A 22,511-nucleotide genomic window follows, 5' to 3' on the forward strand; every position below is an offset into this window, starting at 1 on the left:
TTATAATTAGATATGAAAATAGATTTTTAGATAATCTTTAGAATTTTTTCACCAAAATTACATGTTATGATAAAATTTGAAGGTGCGCCTTAATTAGATTGTTTAAGGTTGCAACCTTATAAAAACCACACCCATGACTTTGAAAGTTAGAAGCTAACTTTGTGCCAAAAAAACAAAAGTCAGCAGTGTTCCTTAGGCATATCATATTCTTGCACCGTTTACTTTATGAAACTACTTAACTATGTCCAGGTTCGTAATTTGTAGAACTCGTGATTTTAGTGGATAATAATTGCCATGAACTTCGAAAGAAAGTTTTTGAACTTCATGAACGTTGAAAGAATTGCCATGTAAAAGTGCATGTACCTTTGTCACTATGATTTTAATTACATAAATATACAAAAGCAAAAGCGCCATCAAATTCAATGATAGTAACCTTAACGACAGAATAATATAATAGATAAATTCATGGTAACTAATTCCAAATAATTGAGATAAGACGTCGACGATAACGATGATGAAACCCATGTCAAAATTAAAATACTATCTTGTATAGTTTGTCCAGAATATATTATGAAATCCATAAATCAATAGCATCAAATCTGGACAATGGGGAGAGAGTGGACTCGACTTGAATTTATCAGGTTAATGGATGGTGATGACAAATATGAGCATAAACTCCTATGGTCATACTAACTTAGTTTAAGATCATAGCAACACAGTACATTTTTCATAAAAAACTAGTTATTTAAAATTGCTGGATCCATATTCGGTGGGGACTCGGTCCTTACTCTTGATATCGGAAATTGGCACGATATTGATTGGCTCTTTTGATTATGTTAGAGACATGTCGGGCAATCTCGGTCATCATGTAGTTCCCAACGATTGTATTTTTAATTAGATAAATGATCCTATAGGACCCTCTTCTACCTATGTGGGTAAGACCCTAAAGGATCACCATGAAATTTGGTACGGATCTATATAAAAATCAAGTCCCACACTCATGTGATAATTTTTCTAGAGATCCGTGTCAATTTTAATGGTGATCTTTTGGGGTCCTACATATATGGGTGAAAGAAGGTCCTATAGAATCATTACTCTTTTAATTAATATTTTAATTTTTAGAATTTAAAAATATTACTCAAACTTTTTTTTGGATTAATTCACTCACTTTAGAATCAAACTAATACGGCCTAGATCAACGACCCGGATTTGTTTAACAGGTCTGCTTCTTGGTTCAAATTTTAAATGATTACTGAAAACTACTCTGCGTCGTCCTAAGATAAGAAGCACAAAAGGGAGCGAAATCATTCTAGACAATGGAGAGTCGATGATGAGAAGTATTTCAAAGCCGAAATTTGTGAGGTGTTAAGGTTGGACAAGTGAATCGTCGATCTGATTGGGGCATGATTAAGTCATGATTAAGTTTGAATTAACGATGCAAAAAAATATTTAAAATAAAACTTAATATAAAAATTAGAATTAAAATGAATTAGAATTTATGACATGGGAAATATTAAAAATAAAACTTAATATAAAAATTAGAATTAAGATGAATTAGAATTTATGACATGGGAGATTTAGGGGCAACTTAAATGAGCTTTAAAAAAACATGAAATGGGATTTTAGGTAAGGGAGGGACGACACCAATACCTTAACCAGAACTAGTTCGGTTCCAGCCGATCCGGTCAGGATCGGTGACTGCCGATCCACATCACCGGGTTATGAACACTTATAACGACAAATAAAGAGCCCGTTTAATTTTGTACAAATATACACACGCATGTACATCAAAATGTTTTGGGTGTTTAGTAAAATGTTTCAAGTTAAGATCCCAGAAATAAAGAAATGTGCATGAAAAGTATGAATATTTGCATTATTAAAAATAGTCCCATATCATTTTTTTCTCAAGTCCCTTTTCTTTACATCAAATTTTTATCGTTTGCAAACAACCCATCGGGTTTGGCATCTAAATCCAAATTTTTTTCTGGCAAAAACAAGGGTTTCTAAGTACAAATATGGTTTCGGCATTTCATATGCTATGCTCAGATCTTTCAAGAAGTAAGTGCACTTGAACTATGCTCGCACTTGTACTATGCTTGCACACTGCTCCCTCAGGGCAAAAGAGCAACTTACATATATTTGGAGGATACTGTTTGGGATTTGAAATGTTGGGTTCTGCAAATAAATAATAATATATATATATATATATATATATATATATATATATAATCGGTCTCTTTTCAATTTTGGGGCTCTAAACAATCAAAATAAAGCACACCTTCAAATACTGTCGACAAATATGATTTCAATATTGAAAATTTTTGTGATAGCCTTAAAATATATTTTCATCTTTAATTATAAAATTTAAAGCTTTAAAAATAGTGTAGCTCAAGAAGATCTATGAACGGCCTAGGACCAAAAGAGTGCCCCAACAAAAATCTAAAATCACGTATTTAAAGCAAAAACATTATTAAATTATTAATGGCAAAATTCTCACTAAAATGAATGAAAACAAATTCTTTTGGAAGTATAGGTTGAGAAATCAATTTGATCAATTAACATCGTCCATAAAGGAAATGTGACTAAAAAAAAAAAATGCACAACCTGGGATTTAATTATTTATATTTTGATGAAGTTTCAATAAGGCCTAGGCTTTATTAAAAAATAAATAAAGCCTCGCTTAAGATTGTCTTTTCAAAAGCACCTGAGGCGACGAAAATCTCTATGATGGCTTAAAATCAATTTCCAACACCGACAGTGAAATTTGAAACTCAAAAAAACTACAGATCTTGCATATTTATGAACACTTCATTTTTAAGGCAAAATACGGTTTAGATAGTTTATTACAATATATGCTACTTTTAGAACTCGAAATCCTTTTTTGTTTTCACAACCATAAGCCAAGATGATTGATGTAACAGTTTTCCAATACTTCAATTGTAAATTTCTTTGATGAATTATGAGGTGAGGCTTTACATATTTTGATAAGGCTGGAGCCCTATCAAACTATTTTTCTTTATTATTTATGTTATATTATTGAGTTACAATTTAAGGGCAGATAAATGTTGCAAGAATAAAAAGAGTCACTATCCTTAATGTAACTTATAAGGAATACCTCTTTAGTGCATGAAAGATAAGATATGGGGCATGTGACCTTTAAAGAATAAGGTGCTCATGGCACCATGTGGGTAATTGACTTCCTGTATGTGGTGTAGACAGCGTAGGGTAACTAACGGACCCTAGAGCATTGTTTACTTACCCAAAAAAAAAAAACTGATGGACCCTAGGGTGGATACAGGGTAAGTGACTTTCAAAGAGAAGGCGTGCAGTTTAGGGTAACATCTTATAGTGGTGGACGCACGTCACCTTAATAAAAAGGGACCTTAGAGAGGATATAGGGTAAGTAACCTTTAAAGATAAGGTGTTGATCCAAGGTAACAACCTTTGTAAATACTGACCTAAATGAATTGTGACAGAGAGAAATCGTTCCTTCTGATGAGCACGTATGCTATGCTCTTTCATGAGCATAGTTTACGTCTATGCCCTCAATCAAGAGACCTACTTTTCAATCGGAAATTTTAGAAACCACCTAAGATTTGATCAGATGATTATTGTCAAAAAGACAAAATTTGAAATTTGAGTTATCTAACACTTAGATCTTACCTTCAAAAAATTCAACAATTTCTATTCAATTTTGAGACATGTTTTTTATCAAACGCGTAGAGGGTACAATTAGAAAATTTTTATTAAGGTCAATCTATGTGTTAAATAGCTTATATCCTTAAAATTTAAGATCCTAAAACCACTCCTTGGTGGGATTTTAGTAGAGGGAGTAAATGTACAATATACTCCTCAAGAAGTAGTACTCCTCTTGGAGCACATATACTATGCTTCTTAAGAAGGATACCGTGCATCTCCTCCCTCGCTAAGAGCACCTATAGATAGGAGAATTTTCTTAACCTAAAATTTTGAAAAAAATATATTAATTGCTAGATTATTTTTAAAAAAAAAAAAATTTAAAAATATTACATTTTACAACACTTCTAAGTAAAATAACATTGAGGACGAAATTTACTCAAAATGAAAACACCCAAAAACCGTTAAAACTGACGAAACATTCGTTGCGGAATGTTGCAAGCTGCACTCCGAAATTTCGGTCATCAGGAATAGGCACGCTTGTTGGACGGACGGCTGACATCTCCCCTAAAGAGTGCCTCACCAAATGCTGACCGCCCGATCTGATTTATAGGCAACCGTTGAACACGTCGCTAATCTCGTTCCGCGACGTGGTAAGTCCTGGGGAACGTTACGGACACGCGTCATCATCTGAAGATGATCGCAGAGGCTCCGAAGGCCTTATCCGATCCGGAAACACGTCATCGAATTTTCGTTCTCTCTTCGCCACGTCTCTTGTATGAAAGCCACGTGGTGTCTGTTAGAAAACACGTGGCACACCCACGATCCTCCTCCTCTTAAGTTTCTATGGTCTATATAAAGCTTCCCACTACAAGTACGAAAACGAAGGGAGAAAACGAAAACCAGAAAGAAAGAAAGAAAGAAGATTTAGAGAGAGAGAGAGAGAGATCGGTTGTTTTAGAAAGCGAGAATGCAGGCTGGGAAGAATGCTGTGTCTTCGATGAAGGAGACGGCAGGGAACGTTGCCGCGTCGGCCAAGGCTGGGATGGACAAAACTAAGGCAACAATGCAAGAGAAGGTTGGCTCTCTTTCTGTGTTCATTTGTTTCGGATGTGAGCTCACTCTCTCTCTCTCTACGAGTTTCTGTTCATGTGCGAAGTATATCATGTATAACGTTTAAGGATTATACGTATGATAAGAATTTACTTTGATACAAAGAGGTCTAAATCATCTTACTATTAGATTTGAAGTTAGATGGTTCAGTTTCAATAAGTTTTTTTTTTTAATTTTGATAGATTTTTATCTAATAGATTATATTTACCAGCTAAAAATGATTGTGATTAACAGTTAAAAATGATTGTGACTAAAAGTAATTTGATGACATATAGTCCATGTATATTAAAAAATTTACCAAAAAAAAAATGCTGTAGATGATCTTATAAAGCACTATTAATGGTGAATTGTAAGAAACATGTTCTAAAAATTGGTGTGGCCTGCATCAAGTTGCATCCTTAAACGATCAAAACAACGTGCACCTCCAAACTTTGTAGTGAGATAGTGAGATTGATTTTGGTGTTTATAATTTTTAGGCTGGTGGGAAAGTCTCTTCTGTCTCTAATTATAAATTTTTTAAAATTTAAAATTTTTTCAGATCAAGCAATACATTTATAAACGCATGGAAACCTTGAAAATGGATGTCCAGAATCTCTTTCTTTTTTATATCTTGTTTTTTTTTCTTTTTTTCTTTTTCCGTACTTTACATTTTAATGTTGAGATACTCAATTATATGTTAGTATAATACCAAACCCATTTTTGTCAAAACACTTCAAAGGTGCACGATTGAACAAAATTTACCTCCTTTGCCACTAAATTTGAAAGACAATTTTTGTTAATGAATTTGTCTTAAAAAAAAAAAAAATAATCCAAGAAGGGTATCTTTGACCAATGTTATATACATAAAGCTCGACAATTTTTTCTGGACCCGTAGGTTGAGAAGATGAGCGCTCACGATCCAATGCAAAAGCAGATGGCCCAACAAAAAAAGGAAGCGAGGGTGAACGAGGCCGAGATCAACAAGCAAGAAGCCAAGGCCGAAAACGCTGCTCAAAAGGAACAAGTCCGGGCTGCCGGTCACGGCACCGGTTCGGCACTTCCCGGTCATGGAACTGGGCAGCCTCACGATCAGCTGTTGGATCGTACGGCTGGTTCTCATCCCATCGGTCACAATACCGGAACCGGCGGTACCACTACGCGGGTCCCACTATCCGGTCCGACTGGGCAGACCGGGTATGCGACTGGAGCCCACTACGGTTGAGCTGTTGCCTATTCTAGTCCGGGCTTTTTGCACGCCTAAGTGAGGGCTACGGCGGTTTCTGCCTTTCTATGCTTTTGGTTAAAGCAGGTTGCAATAGATTTTATTTTCTTAATTTAATGGTTTTGTTTTTGTTTTTGTTCCTCCCCCGGGCATTAGGTGTTGCAGTTTGGTTAGGGGTGCTTGTTTCTATTGTGTTGAGCCCTCGGATTGTTTCTTACTATTTAATAATATATTTTGTGGGTGTGTTTTTTTTTTCAAGGCTTTGGCTTTGGTTTTTTTTTATTTTTTATGTGATAGCCCTTGTAGCTTGAAAATGTGATGGCTTTACTTATAATCTCGGGCAGCATTTAATTGTGATTGGTTGGTGCCCGAGTGAGCATTTATTTGTTGGAACGTCCATAATTCATCAAACATTTACCACTAGCAGTCGATTTCTTTTTATTTGGGTTCGGAAAGGGTGTGGTTTGTGTGATGTTGCCAAGATCTATTTTTGTTATGAAAATTATTAGGGCTTTAGAATTGATTTTTATCATTAATTATAACATTTTAAATTTAAAACATGGTTAAAATTATTTATATTTATAAATATATAAAAATCTTGAAAATGAACGATTTGAATGTTGTAAGATGTACTAATTTTCAAGATTTGAATTTTTTGTTGCTAATACATCTGAATGAATGTTGTGTCGTAAGATGTATTATTTTTTGGATTTGTAATTTTGTTGTTATTATTTTTATACGTCTCGAGTGATTAATAAGAAAGTTATCCAACATAAAAAAAAAAAGTTAATGGATTTTTTAGTACACTGAGTTTATAATTTAAGGTTGCGACTTTAGATGAATAGTTCAATGTTGAAAAAAAATTTATGTTAAAGGAAATAGCGGAAAAGTTTGAATGTTAAAACAAAATTATATGTTAAAAAGGAAATTCAAGGCGCGTTGGCACTTTTGTAAAGTAATTCTCAGAGAGAGCTTTCTCACTTTTTGCATGTGTTCTCGAATAGAACTCTCCCAGGTAATTTGTGTACATTAGTTAGCGATCAATTAGAGTAAAAGAAACTATCCTTACAAGCTAATTGGTCTCGGCTGTGTAAATTTTTATGCTAATTAGCAGCCATTTAGTGTAAAAGAAACTCGCAAATTATATGGGGGAATTTTTTAATGTGGATATTTTTATGAAAATAATGTTTTACGCATTGCCATGTGTACTCGAGGCAATAAATGAAGGGGAAAAAATCGCCTCCCCTTGCTCTCTAAAATTGTTTTTCGGGATTTTTGAGTTTCATTACAAATGAGGTCATATGCGGGGATTTCAGACAAGTAATGGTGATGGAAAAAGCACATACCTCTCTCTATCATTGTTTCTAATGGGAATGTAATGATTCATCTAAACAAAAGTATTGTTTCTAGATTGTTTCGAATGGGAATGTAATGATTCATCTAAACAAAAGTTAATAGACTTCATTATCTTTTTAATGTAAATTGTAGACTCTTTATTTTTTTAGTTTATTTTTTTGTTTTCAATTTTTACACTTAAATTAATTCGTATTTTTTAATTTTTTTAATAATTTTTTTATTTGAATTTACTCGCACATCTAAATAGGTGGTGTTGTGTTGAATTCTTTCCATTCTTCTAACAATTTTTCTATTTTTTATTTGAATTTATTCGCACATCTGAATAGGTGTCGTGTTGAATTGATGTCATAAGGCTAATCCATTTAAATCTACTCTCCCCACTTAAATCTATTCTATGTATTGGAGATTGGTGCTTGTGGATATTGAGAATGTGGCGGGTTGGTGAACTTTTGTATCGGTGGTGATTGGTGCTTGTGTATATTGAGAATGTCGCGGGTTTGTGAACTTTTGTATCGGTGTTGTGTTGAATCGACGTCACATGGTTAGCCCCAAGGATTAAAAAAAGCCGAGTCGAGCCGGACTCGTCTGGTTCGACTTGGGAACCGTCATAGAACGAGTCGGTTTTATACATAAAACAAGAATTGTCCGTATTTAGAGGGATTTAGGTGGTTTTAAACGATTTTAAACAGTAAACTGCTCGATGATATCATCAATCGACGGTTCTAACGTTACCATTTTGATTCTACATATACATGTGCAGATGTCATCACTTCGACATGGACACGTGATTCACGTGTGAGGTTGTCTCAATGTTTCCGCGTGTATGTTTTATTTCATATTACATAGGTATTTATATAGTAAAGTTGAATATCCTTTCGATGTGGGATAATTTTCAAATATCATTAAATGAAAATAGAATGTAAATATATTTTATTAATCAGCGATTTATAATCATATGTGGCGAAGTGTGATGGTTATGATCTCTGTTATTTTTTTTGATGTCCCAAGGTCGAATTACCTTGTGCGTTATATTTTTGTTGTATATAGTAGTATAAATATTTTTTTAAATAATATAAAAGATATAAAAAAATTAAAATTAAAAAAGTTAATTTTTTGTATAGCAGTTAATTTTTGTTGTATATAGTGGTATAATTATTTTTATAAATAATATGAAAAGTATAAAAAAATAAAAAATAAAATAAAATCATGTAATGTACGTATTTTATTAATTTTTATATTGATAATCAAATTTTTTATTTTATTTATTAATTTTTATATTATAAATCATGTAATGTATTATTTTTTTTACAGTTGTTAATAATATATTTTAAATTAGATAATATTATAAAATATTTTTAATTTGTTATTATTTGTCAAATAAAATAATTATAAAATGTAAACTAATAATTATAATTTTAGTATATAATATTATAATTAGTTAGGTTGTAATAATTTGGATTATAGTTAGTTAGGTTATAATAATTTGGGTTTTTTTAACGGATTAGGGTTTTTGGCCAAAACGTAATTTTAATGGCTATTTTTCATTGATTTAGTCTACTTTTTATAATAGTCCATGTATAATTATATAGTTTATCCATGATAATTTTATGATTTTTCTTTTATGTGATGTAAATTTAATGGTTAAAATAAGTTTATACAGGTAAAGAGCATCTCAATATTCACAAATTGATGAAAAAAATGAAAGTTAATAATACAGTATCTTCATTTTTTATTGGATTTCTAAAAGATAATATTTATAACGAATTTTAATATTTTTTTTGAAATTTTTTTAAAGCTTAATTCGATCGATTCAGTCAATTCTCGATTCGGATCGTCGATTCGAATGGGTTTTTGAGATGTCCGATTCGAGACACCGATACGCGTTTTATTGCCCATTTAAATTTACTCTTATCACGTATTGGTGCTTGACTGGGTTTGTGGAGTTGTGCTACTGGAGGGTCTTGACTTTTAGTTATTCTCGAGATTCAAAAAAATTGATTATATTAAAGATGGGCTAGAACGAGATTCAAAAAATTGATTATTTGATTCAAAAAATTGATTATTTTAAAGATGGCTAGAACGAGATTCAAAAAATTGATTATATTAAAGATGGGCTAGAACTTGGGTTTAAAAAAAAATTTCTAAAGAGACGAGAGGTAGGGTTGAGCGGGACGGTGTGATATAAAGAATACAAAAAAATAAAATAGTTAAAAGATAGGGATAGGTGGGACAGGGCTGATGTAAAGACGGGCAGAAAAGAATATGATTTAAGGATTTATTTGAGATTATAATGCCAAAAACGATTTTTAATTAGTTCATGGACATTCTAGGGATCTGAAATTTTGAGATTACAATTGCCATAACGAAGGTATATATCTTAATTATGAGACTAATATATTTTAATTAGAGGTGATCCATGGGTTATAGTGATCTAGGCAAAATTTGAGGCATGCATAATTTGGGTATCTTACAGGAACAAATGTGACAATGATAATAATAATAATAAAATATTTGCTCTGATATAAATTATTGGAATACTTTGGAAAATTGTAAGGGATATTTTGATAATTTATTTTTAAATAAAATATTTGTTTTTTATTTTTTTGGGTTTGTCCTAATTTTATGATGGTATGAACAAATTTTATTCAAAAATATTTTGTAGAAAAATAAAAAATAAAATAAGTGTTTGGTGTGACATTGTGGTATGAACAATCATAGATTTAGATAGAACAGCTAAGAAATGGCCCCATGTGGGGTTACATAAAAACATTTCCTTGGGTTAAAAGGCTTTCTATAAATATGGGGTTTTGAAATTAAAAGTTATGAGTATCGACAGGATCTTTTTGGAAAAGATTCTCTTTGAAATGCGATTAGAACGAAGATATGTCTCTTTCTTCTTTAAAAAGAAAATTGAAAAAAGGTCTGTCTGCATACTGGTGCCACCATAACCTTAAGCAGTTAAAAGTACGGTGCGGTTGGCATGCGGATGCATGCGTAGCGGTAAAGGGGGGGTGCACCTTCAAATTTGATCATTATATATAATTTTGATGTAAATGTTTTTAGGATTATCTCAGTATCTATTTTTATATTTAATTATAAAATTTTAAATTTTAAAAATGGTTAAAATCAAGTATATCTATAAACATATGAAAATCTTGAAAATAAACGGTATAGATAATATGTTGTAAAATACACTATTTGTGAGACTTAAAATATTTTTATTTTCATGGTCATACATCTCGATGACGATACGATCAATCAAAGGGTTTTTCAATATTAAAACTACTTTTTTGGATGGATTTTTCAAGTGCATCGGTAGCTCTAGAGGTAAGGTTACAACTTTATATAAACTTTTTCTATTAAAGTAAGGTAGTATCGTTTTGGAAAGGGAAAAGTTTATATAGAGCCGAGGCTCCAAACAATCAAATTAGAGCTCACCTCAAAATTTTCACTAGAAGAAGTTTTGATATCCAAATATCGTCAAATTGATCATTTTTCCATCAAAATGCATGGACATGAGAAAAAATAGATTTGAAAATAGTGCATCTTATAATGCATTTTTGGACCGTCGATTTTTTAGATTTTCAAGTTTTCATAGATTTGCTCCATCTACACGAAGCTTTAAATTTTATAATTAGCGATGAAGTATTGAAACCACATTTCTTGATACTATTGGAAGTTGCGCTTTATTTTGATTGTTTAGTGCCTCGACTCTATATAAACCGTACCCTTTTAAAAACAGGTTCTCTTTGAAATCATATTAAAATAAGGCATATGCCTTTTTCTTCTTTAAAAAGAATTGCGACCATAACCATGAACAATTAAAATAAGATGCACTTCTAAATTTTGTCATGAAATGTAAATTTAGAGCCGAAAATTTGAGAGAAACCACGTTTCTCTAATTATAAAATTTTAAATTTAAAAAATGGTTAAAATTAGATTGATCTATAAACATATTAAACACGGTCCAAATATTGTATGGCAAGAGATCTCTTATAAACAATCAAATTGGAGCCAATCACAAAAATTTCATTAGAGAGGTTGTTTTTATGTCCAATATCGTCAAATTGATCATCTCGACATCAAGATGCACGGACATGAGAAAAAAAAAATAGATTTCAAGTTTTGGAAATAGTATATTTTCTAACACATTTTTGGACCGTCAATTTTCAAGATTTTCAAGTTTTCATAGGTCTTTCGATCTACACTATCTTTTAAGTTTTAAAATTTATAAATAAAGATGAAAATATATTTTAAAGCTATCATGAAAATTCTAGTATTGAAACTATATTTCCTGACACTATTTGAAACTAGGCTCTAATTTGATTGGTTAGAACCTAACCAAACTGCACCCTATATATATATATATATGGAAGAGTCTTTCCAACGCCTATAGGCATAAACAGCGATTTCGCATACCTTTATCGCCGTCCAAAGTTCGTCGCACGGTCACGATGGTCCGCTAGTGTTTTTTTTTTTCATTTTTTTCTATAAATCGGAAAGATCTAAAATTTAGAACGTGTGTACATCTTAGTGAGGTGCACCTAATAAAAATATAAAAAACTAATTCGCAAAAAAATGACGAAAATGCGCCCGAAAATTTTCGGAGGTATTTTGGTCAATTTATTTCATGTAAAATATTTTTTTGATATTTTTCGTCGATTCTCTTATTTTTTATGAACACACGCTCTAAATTTTTGGTCATTCCGATTTATAGAAAGAAAAATGAAAAATGAAACATTACTAGACAATCATGACTGTACGATGAACTTTGGACTGTGACGAGGGTAGGCGAAATCACTGTTCATTTTTTCCTATAGGAATTTTGTAGTATCTTCATATATATATATATATATATATATATATATATATATATATATATATATATATATATATATATATAGGAAAACACTACAAAACGCTTCACCTACGGCTTTATCATCATCCAAAGTTCATCGCGCGGTCACATATGTCCGGTAGCGTTTGAATTTTAATATTCTTTTTAATAATCATAATGATCTGAAAAGGTGTGTACGCCTTAGTGAGATGCACCCGAATAAAATATAAAACACATAAGTTGGATGATAAACATGACCTAAAATACCACTATAAAGTTTCAAAGGTACTTTCATTATTTTATTTTATAATTGTTATTGTTTTTATGTTTTATTTTAGTGCAAGAAGGTCATCTGTACCTACGCCTAAAATTTTAGATAAATCTGATTGATAAAAAAAATTATTAAAATTAAAATACTACCAGATAATTGTGACCGTGTGATAAACTTTAGATGGTGATGAGGTGTAGGTGAAATATTATAAAACTTCACTTATAGGTGGTATATATATATATATATATGGTCCGATCTGAAAGTCACGACTTCAGTTTTTATTTGAATTTTAATATTTTTTCTACAAATCCAAATATCTTGAAATTTTAGTTATCCATTTTTCTCATCAAGAGGTACCTAAAAAAATATTTTAAAATAATTCGTAATACATAAATTGACTAAAATACCTAGTAACTTTTTCAAGGGTATTTTGGTTTATTTATTTCTTGCAAATTATTGTTTTGATATTTTTATTAGATTCTCTTATTTTTGAAGAACACACGCTTAAAATTTCAAAGTACTTTGATTCGTAAAAAAAAATTAAAATTCAACTACAAAATGACGTGATGACCGTTAGAGCCGTTGTGTTTGTTCACATAAGCTAATGAGCTAAAGCTAATCCTTGTTTTTTCCTATATATATATATATATATATATATATATATATATATATATATATATATATATATATATATATATATATATATATATATATATAGAAAAGTCTTCTCAACGTCTATAGGCGAAAATGAACAATGATTTCACCTACTTTCATCACCATGCAAAGTTCATCGCACGGTCACGATTGTCTGGTAGTGTTTTATTTTTCATTTCGTTTTTACAAATCGGAATGATCTGAAATTTGGATCGTATGTACATCTTAGTGAGGCACACCTAATAAAAATATAAAAAATAATAATTTGAGAAACAAACATTGACCAAAATACCTTCGTAGCATTTCAGGGGTATTTTTATTAATTTGTTTCATGTAAAATAATTTTTCAATATTTTTGGTAGATTTGCTTATTTTTTATGAACATACCTTCCAAATTTCAAGTCATTTCGATTTGTAGAAAAATAAATAAAAAATAAAATACTAAAGAAAATTGTGACTGTGCGATGAACTTTAGACGGTGATGAGAGTAGGTGAAATCACTGTTCATTTTTTCCTATAGGTGAAAATGAATAGTGATTACGCCTACCCTCATCACCATCCAAAGTTTATCGCACGATGACGATTATCCGAGAGTGTTTTACTTTTCATTTTTTTTTTTACAAATCCGAATGATCTGAAATTGGAGCGTGTGTACATCTTAATGAGATGTACTAATAAAAATATAAAAACAAAATAATTCGTGAAATAAATTGACCAAAATACTATTCAAAAGTTTTTAGGGGTATTTTGGTCAATTTATTTCATGTAAAATATTTTTTTTGAAATTTTTTGTAGATTCGCCTATTTTTTTATGAACACACACTCCAAATTTCATATCATTCCAATTTCTTAAAAAAAAAAAAATACTACCGAACAATCGTGACCGTGCGATGAATTTTGGACAGTAATGAGGGTAGGCAAAATCACTGTATATTTTTGCCTATAGGTGTTTTGTAGTATCTTCCAAATATATATATATATAATGTGTGTGTCACAAGATTCAAGAAAATTTCTTTTGAACTTTGTGCTTGGTCAATGGAATAAATGTAACCACCCAATTTCACATCTAAAAGACCCAATTTCACATCCAAAGGTCAAGATTAATTGTGACCACCTTATACTAAAGATAAATAATAAAAAATAAAGGTATAATTTAATAATAGTATCCGATACTCTTAATGAAAACTGGTTGCAGAATCTCTTTCGATCGCATTCGAGTATAGTGTCTGATACTGCAATGCCTCTTTTTAACCGTGATATGCAAGGAGCTACCATTGACATCAGTCTGAAAGGATCATGAAAGTTTTCAATAACTTCTTTTCGATGAAGCCCAACTAGCAACAATTTCCATGATCTACAGCTTTGCATTTTGTTCTTTCCAAAAATGCCAAAACACAGTTGCTTTTAATGGGGACAGGAAGCATAGTTAATTACAATCCAAGGATACCGGCTTCACGAAAGGGGTCAGGGTCAGGGTCGTGGTGGTAGCACCCCTACCAAGACCCTAATCATTACGTTGTAGTTTCTATTTCCAGTGACATGCTCTTTTTTTCCAAAAAATTTATACAAAGTATCAATCTTGTACTGTAGAAGTAAAGTGCACATCAAAACCCATCGAATAATATTGTTTCATTATTAGAAAATTCTCCAATTGATTATCTTAACCTCGATATGCATTTTAAGTCTTAGAAATAGCACATCTTGCTGCACATTATCTACACCGTCCATTTTTAAGATTTATAAGTGTTTATAGACATGCTAGATCTACATCATTTTTTGAACTTTCAATTTCATAACAGCAGTGAAAAATAGACCCTCAGGTCATGATAGCAGTTTCAGCACCGAAAATATATCTTGTAATAAGATTTTGAATTGTACCTTACTGTGATTGTTTAAGGTTGACACCTTGTACAAACCTCACCCATTAATAAAAGGTGCAGATAGCTTAAAGTTGTGCCTTATGATGACAAGTAAATCCACACCTCAAAAACCCACCAAGAAATGCAGCTTTGATGCCAGAAGGTCCTTTAATAACCTCAAAATCTCATTAGAATTTTAAAGCTCCAAAAATGGTGTTTGACATATTTGTGAACCCTAGAAAATGGACAATCCGAGACACACATCACATGATACAAGCTTCGTAATTCTGGAAATGCACTGTTTCGTTTTTTTTTTTCATCCCTAGAAGAAGAGTTAAAATGATCATTTTGATAGTTCAAAGCCTGTTTGGCTATACACTCTTGGCTAAATACATTCTAAATAAAGTATGTAATGGGTTTACCCATTTTGTCTGCAAGAAGAAATGATAATCTCACAACCGGGCCCTTACGGCCTGCCTGGATATGAGAGAGAGAGAGAGAGAGAGAGAGAGAGATGGGGGGGGGGATAATAGGCAAAAAGATAGTTCTTTTGGAATTGAGTTTTTCTAATGAAGAATGTCGTGGTACACTCTCCTGGACCTCATTTTCTGGTATTTTCACTCCGAGGATCCGAATCACGAAAAATAAAAATCCTTCAGATCAATTTCTTATAGAAAGTCGGAAAAAGATTTGATGCCCTAATAATGGTCCATTTGCCATTGTCATTTTTTTTATCAGTAAAGGCCATTCTCACATATGATAACTGATTAGATCTATACCAACTTAGGAGCTCCACATTGATTTTCTGGTGACAATTAGATTCCCGATGTTTAGAATACTTTTCTAGTCAAACAACGGTTTCTTCATGTGCTGTTATAACTGACGGCACTAGAACGCTACAGAATTGTCACTCTTTTTTTATTCCTGGAGACCCGAAAAAATTATTTAGGGCTAGTTTGGATGTCAAGTAAAAAAAAAGATTGTATACACTGAGACCATTTATCTTTTGTACAAAAAAGTCATAATTACTTACATGTAAAATATGATAGCTTTGATATATCACAAAGTTCGAAAAAAAAAATTTTGAACATTGAGCTCGGTCAATGAAATAAATGCAGCCACCCTATTTGACGTCCAATGATCAAGATTAATTGTGATTACCTTGTACAAAAAATAAATGGTCTCATTATATACTTTCCAATAAATAAAAGCCTTCACATTGAAAAAAAAAATTGTAAGTTTTTATATCCTTCATTGAGAAATATAATCTATCTTTTTTTTATTATTCTGCTGGACTGTTTAGATGGGGTGTTAAATACTAAAAGCAGATTTTATTTGCTCGATATCTATTTCGAGTGTGCACTCTCCAAAAGGTTTTCCTATATCCCTCCCATAAGTCAAAAATCAGTTTCTATACAACTTTCTCTCTCTAGAACCTAAACACCTCAAAATATCCTGGAAAAACTCCCACCCAAAAACCCCAAAAATCAACAGTACCATAAAACCCAAAGAAACCCAATTGAAAATAAAGACCATTACCCCTAAAACCTCCAATGAAGTAAATCGTGGTTTGATGTTCAGCCCTTTCTTTTGGAGCAACACCGTTAAGTTTAGCCCTTTCTTATGGAGAGAGGACACTAAGGGATCAAATTTACAAGGAGCAAAACATCCCAGGTTACAAAGATATACCTATTTTACGGAGAAAAGCAGCCCAAAACTTGGAAGAGGGCTTTTTGTTATTTTTTAAAGATGAAGGGTTTCTGCGAGAACTTGTCCATGTATGCAAATTTGGGGTTTGTGTTATTTCTGATGAACACTGGGTTCTCTGCAAAATACCTTTTTTTTTTTTTGAAAACTAGGGTTTTTGCTTTCATGGCTTCAGGTTGCGACGAAGTGTAGACTCCAGATACTAACTGAAGGAGAAATGGAGGTAGAACCGCAAGAACCATTGAACAGGCTTGTCAAAGTGGAGACCTTGAATCAACCATGGACTCCAGTCGACACAAAGACAGATGGTCAAAGAGAATCGAAACTGATGAAAAATATGTGATTCTCTCACTTCCTGCAATCTCTTATCAATTCTCTCACTTTGCAGAAAATGATATTGTGCTCACACGATTTAAGTGTTTGATGGCACAATTTGACCAAGAGAGCTCCACTTGCAGCACCACTCTAACCGATCTATCTCTTGCGGTATAGAAGAAGCCATTGCAGCCGGTTCTGTAACTATGAAGCCTCAAAATCTTTGTCCTTCAAGTTGCACCACAGATTTGGATTCTGCAACATATGATGCTTGGGGCCACTAAACCATTAGTGGCACCAGAGGAGCTCTTGGAGAGAGAGGGCGTGCAAAAGAGTTGGGTAGCAGGGTGCTAAAAAGAGAGCTGGGTTTTTTGGGTTGGCAACTAAAGCGAGAGCGGAGAGTTGGGTTGTCGGGTCATGGGTAACTAGAGAGAAAGCTGGGTGTGGGGTTTGCACCGGGTTAGAGAAAGCCGCATTTTCATCCGAAAAAATTCAAGTCTATAATTTTGGACGGTAACTTTTGACTTGACACGAAGGTTTTTTTTTTCTTTCAATCTAACAATCTAGCAAAAAGTTGCGGTTGTCCAAATGGTTCAAATCCGTTCCACAAGTTTTTTAGATTGCAAACCAAAAATATTCCAATTTTGGGTACATTCAAACTGGCAATTAGTTTCATGAATGTGCAAACTATTTGCTGTGAAATCAGAGCTGGCTTTTACACTTAAGCAGCTACCACAATTTAGGAATGTCGATTAATCGTGCATTGTGCAACCGCAAATCTTTTATTTTTCTTTGGAGAATCTAAATTGGTCCCAAATTACGTGCTTTGTACTGCATTTGCATGCTAAAATTTTTTAACTGTTTTCATACATGACTTTTCAATTGCTCCTTTGCTAATGATAATGTTAACAACGGACAGCTGATCTCAATTGCTCCTTTGCTAAAAATATGCAGAGCAATATGACTCACATGATCATGGCAACTAAATAATGGGGTCATCACCATCCCATCAATTTGTTGGATGGTGATGAAGGGAGAGAGTCCCACCAGAGGTCATTAAGCCATTTCTACGTCCCATTCTTTCTCCATCACTCTCCAACCCATTGAAGGGAAGGTGATGACCACCATCACTATAATAGTACCATGATCATGGATCATAATATGCTTTCTCATACATGAATACAAATGCAAATGCGCCTGTTTCTCATGTGCATGAGCATGTCAAGATGTATAGGTTCAATAAGTTATGTATGCTGCACATGCATGCCAAAATACAACACATGAATTTCAATCGACAAAAATCTTAACTCATGAAAATAACAATTACATTTATCTAGTCAAATCACTAGTTCCTCAACTCAGATATCCACCAACTCATTTAACCAAAAGTAAAAATAAAAAAAATGAACTATGGAATAATGCAACATGGAAGCATCAAAAAGGAAAAGAAAAGAAAACAGAGAGAGAGAGAAATAATAGCTAAAACAAATGAACCCGCTGTATCTGTGTTCACTAACCTTAAGAGCGTAGCCAGGAAGAGGTTGGTGATGAGGGCCTCTCTCTCCTCGTTTGAGCAGATTGAGTTTGAGGTGGAGGAGCGTGCACAGTTATTGGAAGAACCCACTCTCCTTTCTCTCTCCTCTCAATGAGAAGAGGATGGTCATACCTATAATGATATCAGATAATTATGGAAGGAAGAAACTCTTATCATTACAATAAATGAATTTTGTGTCAAGACTCACTGAAGTAAAAAGTGATGGAAATTATGTCAAACTAGAGAATAAACTAGAGGAAAAATCGAACCGGAATGGTTAACCAGACATAGGCCTTGAAGCAATTCAAGCCTAACCGGTAAACCCACCGGTACAACCGTTCTAACCAAAAAGTCTTGGGGGGTCAAAAAGTATTAAAACAATACAAAAAATACAAAAAAAAACTCTAATAAAATATGAAAAATATATTTAAATAATGATCAAACAATATTTAAATAATGATTAAACAAAGAACATCGATTTGTGCCTAGAGGTATTTTTGAAATTTACCAAAAAAAGATGGGAAAATGAAAAAATAAGTATTAATGGCCAAAACAATTTCCAATCTTTGTCATAATGATGAAAAACATTAAAAAATGCATTACAAACAAAATCCCTTATTTTTTGGGATTTTATCTAATTTTTTAAAAAATACCTGGCCAATGGCCAAAACCGCTGAAAACCAAAACCGGCGATTAACCGGGCAGTGACCAATTAGATGGCCCGATTTTTCCTTCAATGTAATAAACCGATACTAATATTGAGTTGACAAGAGAAACGGCATACATGGAATAAAAAGAAAGAACGAAAGTGGTACACCTTAAAGTAAAAAATTGGAACTCAGTTTCAAAACCATATAAAAAGCGAGAATTCAAGAATGCTTGTGAGTTTTCTGAAATTGCTCAAACTTCTCTTCCAGGCATCTCTCTCCCTCTCTCTCTCTCTCCCTCTCTCTCTCACTTACACACGCACATGCACACACACATGCATGTCTGTGCAAAGCACGCATGCAGGTAGCACTCCTCACTGCAACCACTAGCTACAAGCATTCCACCAGATCTCTCCCCCTCGTCAGACTTACTCAAGTTAATGGGATCGTTTATCACATACAAAACATTACCATTTGGGCAGTCCAATGGTTTCTTAAATAGTTGATATCAGGGCCTTTTTTGTAAAATAACCACCAAAAAAAAAAAAGAAGCGGAATGGAAACATGACCTAGTCCAGTCTATGTCCTTTGGGGTGGTAAAGAATTCAAAGTGGAGGGCCCACTGTACAGAAACACGAGGTGTGGAAAAAGACATGGGTCCATCCATTGGTATTGAGAAGAGGAAGCTTGTCTGCAGCAGGTCAGCAACAACTTCATGGTGGTCCCACTGGATCTGCATAATCAGAAAAAATTAAGTAATTAGCCATCAATTATCCATTCAACTAGAACATTACCAAATTTTAGATGGGAAAGTACACCGTTAACCAAAGGAGTACGCTACATGCCCGCATGTACTTGAAGGGGCATCCATTGTACAACACTGATGATGGACAGGGGGATTAACCATAGTGGGACCACAAGCACTCGGGTTAGTTAATCTCCACCATCCATCAACAGGAATGGATGGTGACTTTTGGAGAATCATACACCCCATACCAACCAGATTATGCTAAATTGCTAATATGTATGACGCATATATACATACATACATGCCAGATGAGGAGCATGATTGATTGACAAAGCAAAAAGCTAATAATAGTAACATGGTGTTCTGCTGCAAAAAAGATATGCAAGAATCTGATGGCACATAATCACACAAGAATCGATGGAGAATCCATGAATCCAACAAAGGTAGAGTGAGGAATTCACCAGTACTTGACCATGGTACAGGTAGAAGATACAGGTTTTATGAACTGGAGGTTTGAATGTGGCCCCTTTCTACATTTAGAGTTTAAATATAAAAAAAACTTAATACTAAAATAAAAAGAAGTTATCCTAAGAAAAATCCATACATGTTGGATTCCACGTCTCAAGAATCCTCTCTTAAGAATTCTTCGGAATAAAGAATCCATCCGTGTCCATGCCGTACTTGTGTCCAACTGTCAAAAACTCCAAGACTTCTTTTTCTCACTATGTTTTCAAGAAAATAATGTCTAATGGAATGCCTGAAAAACCCTCGATATCTTGAAACTAGTAACGATGTCCGTTTTTTTCACTTAATAACCTAAAAAGGATGTGCAGGTTAACTAATACATGTTAAGTGTGCTACTTAAGGGGAAACAATACCATAGTCCATTGGACAATGGTATTGGTACCCAAAGGGTAAACCCACCATCTATTCCCATTGACTGATGGTTGAAGATAACAATGCCAGAATTCCGTTTTGGGCATCACTAAAATCCATCAGCAGGAAAAATTAGTGCCTTAGTGGCACGCCATGATCCAATGAACAGGGCATTCTTTCCCCAAAAACAATTCCTTACCTTTGTAATTGTAGGGGAGCTTCTACGTGAAGGATGAACAAATGGCTGACTGATAGATTCTGAAGTCTCCAAGGTGATAGAGACCTGAGGGCAATAAATGGAAGCACACCTTTTATCAAATAAAATCCCTATTACGAGTGAATCATAATTAGATCAAAGGTGGATTTTATATTTTGGTGTACCTCAAGGCATCGTCTCGACCCTTCTTCATGGGCAAAAGTAAGAGTGCCACCAATCTGTTTCCAAATATAAATCTCTTGGTCACAGGTGAATGCATATTCTAACCATGAAACAACAGAAGAAAGGTTGCTATCTACTTACCATGTCGCCAAAATAATAAGTCGAATCAGAGTTTTTAGGAGAAAATCTAAGTAAAACTTGGTCATCCATCCTGATATTGTAAGACCTTCCTCGAATGTAGCCTTCTGCTGCAAAAAACGTGTACCAGAAATTAGCTATTTTCACTTCCATTTTAGAGTAAAGATTGAGAGGATTTGAGTCCAATAAAAATATGGGAAGGTATATTATAATCTAAAGGAATGAAACACTATAGTCCATCAGTTCATCACAGTCCATTAAAACAATGTACAGTGGTAGGGAGAGTGGACCCACTATTCCATTCTCTCTCCATCACAATCCATAATTTTGATGGACGTCATGACCCCAATCAACTATAATTTCCCATGATCCATCATATAAAAGTGTACTTCTGGTTTAAAACATTCATATACTAAGAGGTGAAGAAAGTTTAGTGTTGTACATGCTACAGGTTCAACATTGCCAGGTGTAGAGAATGCTCCCATCTCATCATCAGTGAAAGAAGCACTTGGATACTTTCTCTGTTGACTTGGAGAAAGGATGGTCGAAGGAGGATAAGATCCCATCTTCTTTAAGGAATAGTTTCTTTCCATGGAAATCCCACAGGGAGATGGTACATCTGTCAGCGTTTCCACATAAAAACAAAATATCCTCAACAGTTGTCATGTATGTTTCAGGCTCAGTGGAGCGAGAAAATGATCAAATGAGAACTACCACCAAGGGAAATAATGCACTACGTTTCATGTGCTACAAATTCATTAGACTGCAGATTGATTACATTTTAAAACAAATAGTGAAGGGAAAATATATATCCAACAAGCACATATATAAACGAAAGCAACTTTAATTATTGAATAATCTACCCTAATAAATAGTGAAATACATTTTAATGCTTCAAGCACTGCTACTTACTCCCATTCGGCTCATACAAGACTTCTGAAGTAGCCAGTTGAGTGGGCATCTTAAATGAACGAAAACTGGAACGTTCTCCTTGGTGATAAGGGCTTGCCTTAACCCAACTGTTCATAGCTGGTGCAGATGATTGCAAAGACAAAGAGTTCTGGAAGACATACTCTAGATTTCCTTTAGTGTGGCTATAGGAAGCTACAGATGAAATTTCATCTCTTGAACTATCATAACCATCTTCAATCCCATGAGATGACTCGTTCGCTCTATCCTGATCAGGAAAAAACATCTCGGGTGAGGTTAGGTCGTATAGCAAAGCTCTGAAATCAATATT

The 22,511-nt window shown here is 33.4% G+C and overlaps 2 protein-coding genes across 12 annotated transcripts in view; one reads left to right on the forward strand and one right to left on the reverse strand.

Annotated features, from left to right (window-relative positions):
* Positions 1 to 4,514: 4,514 nt before the first annotated feature.
* Positions 4,515 to 6,208, forward strand: LEA4-5 (Late Embryogenesis Abundant 4-5). The gene is made up of 2 exons (XM_006849939.4): positions 4,515 to 4,714; positions 5,624 to 6,208. Exons 1-2 carry the CDS (start codon positions 4,607 to 4,609, stop codon positions 5,948 to 5,950), a joined length of 435 nt encoding a protein of 144 aa, XP_006850002.1. The 5' UTR covers positions 4,515 to 4,606; the 3' UTR covers positions 5,951 to 6,208.
* A 12,026-nt stretch (positions 6,209 to 18,234) lies between these two features.
* The window catches only part of LOC18439782 (immunoglobulin), a 30,378-nt gene continuing 26,101 nt past the window's right edge, over positions 18,235 to 22,511 (reverse strand). For 6 of the 11 annotated variants that reach the window (XM_088862853.1, XM_006849940.4, XM_088862851.1 and 3 more), the window contains 7 exons: positions 22,184 to 22,448; positions 21,714 to 21,890; positions 21,275 to 21,381; positions 21,136 to 21,189; positions 20,954 to 21,037; positions 19,700 to 19,863; positions 18,235 to 18,615 (listed from right to left, as the gene is read on the reverse strand). In XM_088862853.1, the coding sequence (XP_088718979.1) occupies positions 18,468 to 18,615; positions 19,700 to 19,863; positions 20,954 to 21,037; positions 21,136 to 21,189; positions 21,275 to 21,381; positions 21,714 to 21,890; positions 22,184 to 22,448 (999 nt within the window). In that variant the 3' untranslated portion in view covers positions 18,235 to 18,467. The remainder of the gene's footprint in view (positions 18,616 to 19,699; positions 19,864 to 20,953; positions 21,038 to 21,135; positions 21,190 to 21,274; positions 21,382 to 21,713; positions 21,891 to 22,183; positions 22,449 to 22,511) is intronic. The other 5 variants (XR_016052712.1, XR_016052711.1, XR_016052713.1 and 2 more) reach the window with 1 other exon arrangement.

Source organism: Amborella trichopoda, chromosome 3, assembly GCF_054954075.1.
Source record: "Amborella trichopoda isolate Santa Cruz 75 chromosome 3, AtrichopodaSantaCruz75HAP2 v2.0, whole genome shotgun sequence".
Taxonomy (NCBI): Eukaryota; Viridiplantae; Streptophyta; class Magnoliopsida; order Amborellales; family Amborellaceae; genus Amborella; species Amborella trichopoda.

What these genes read in the sequence shown, in the direction of transcription:
- LEA4-5 (XM_006849939.4), top strand. Translation starts at nt 4,607, where the DNA reads ATGCAGGCTGGGAAGAATGCTGTGTCTTCGATGAAGGAGACGGCAGGG. An exon ending in AGGCAACAATGCAAGAGAAG is followed by an intron (nt 4,715 to 5,623) that starts GTTGGCTCTCTT and finishes CTGGACCCGTAG; the next exon opens with GTTGAGAAGATGAGCGCTCA.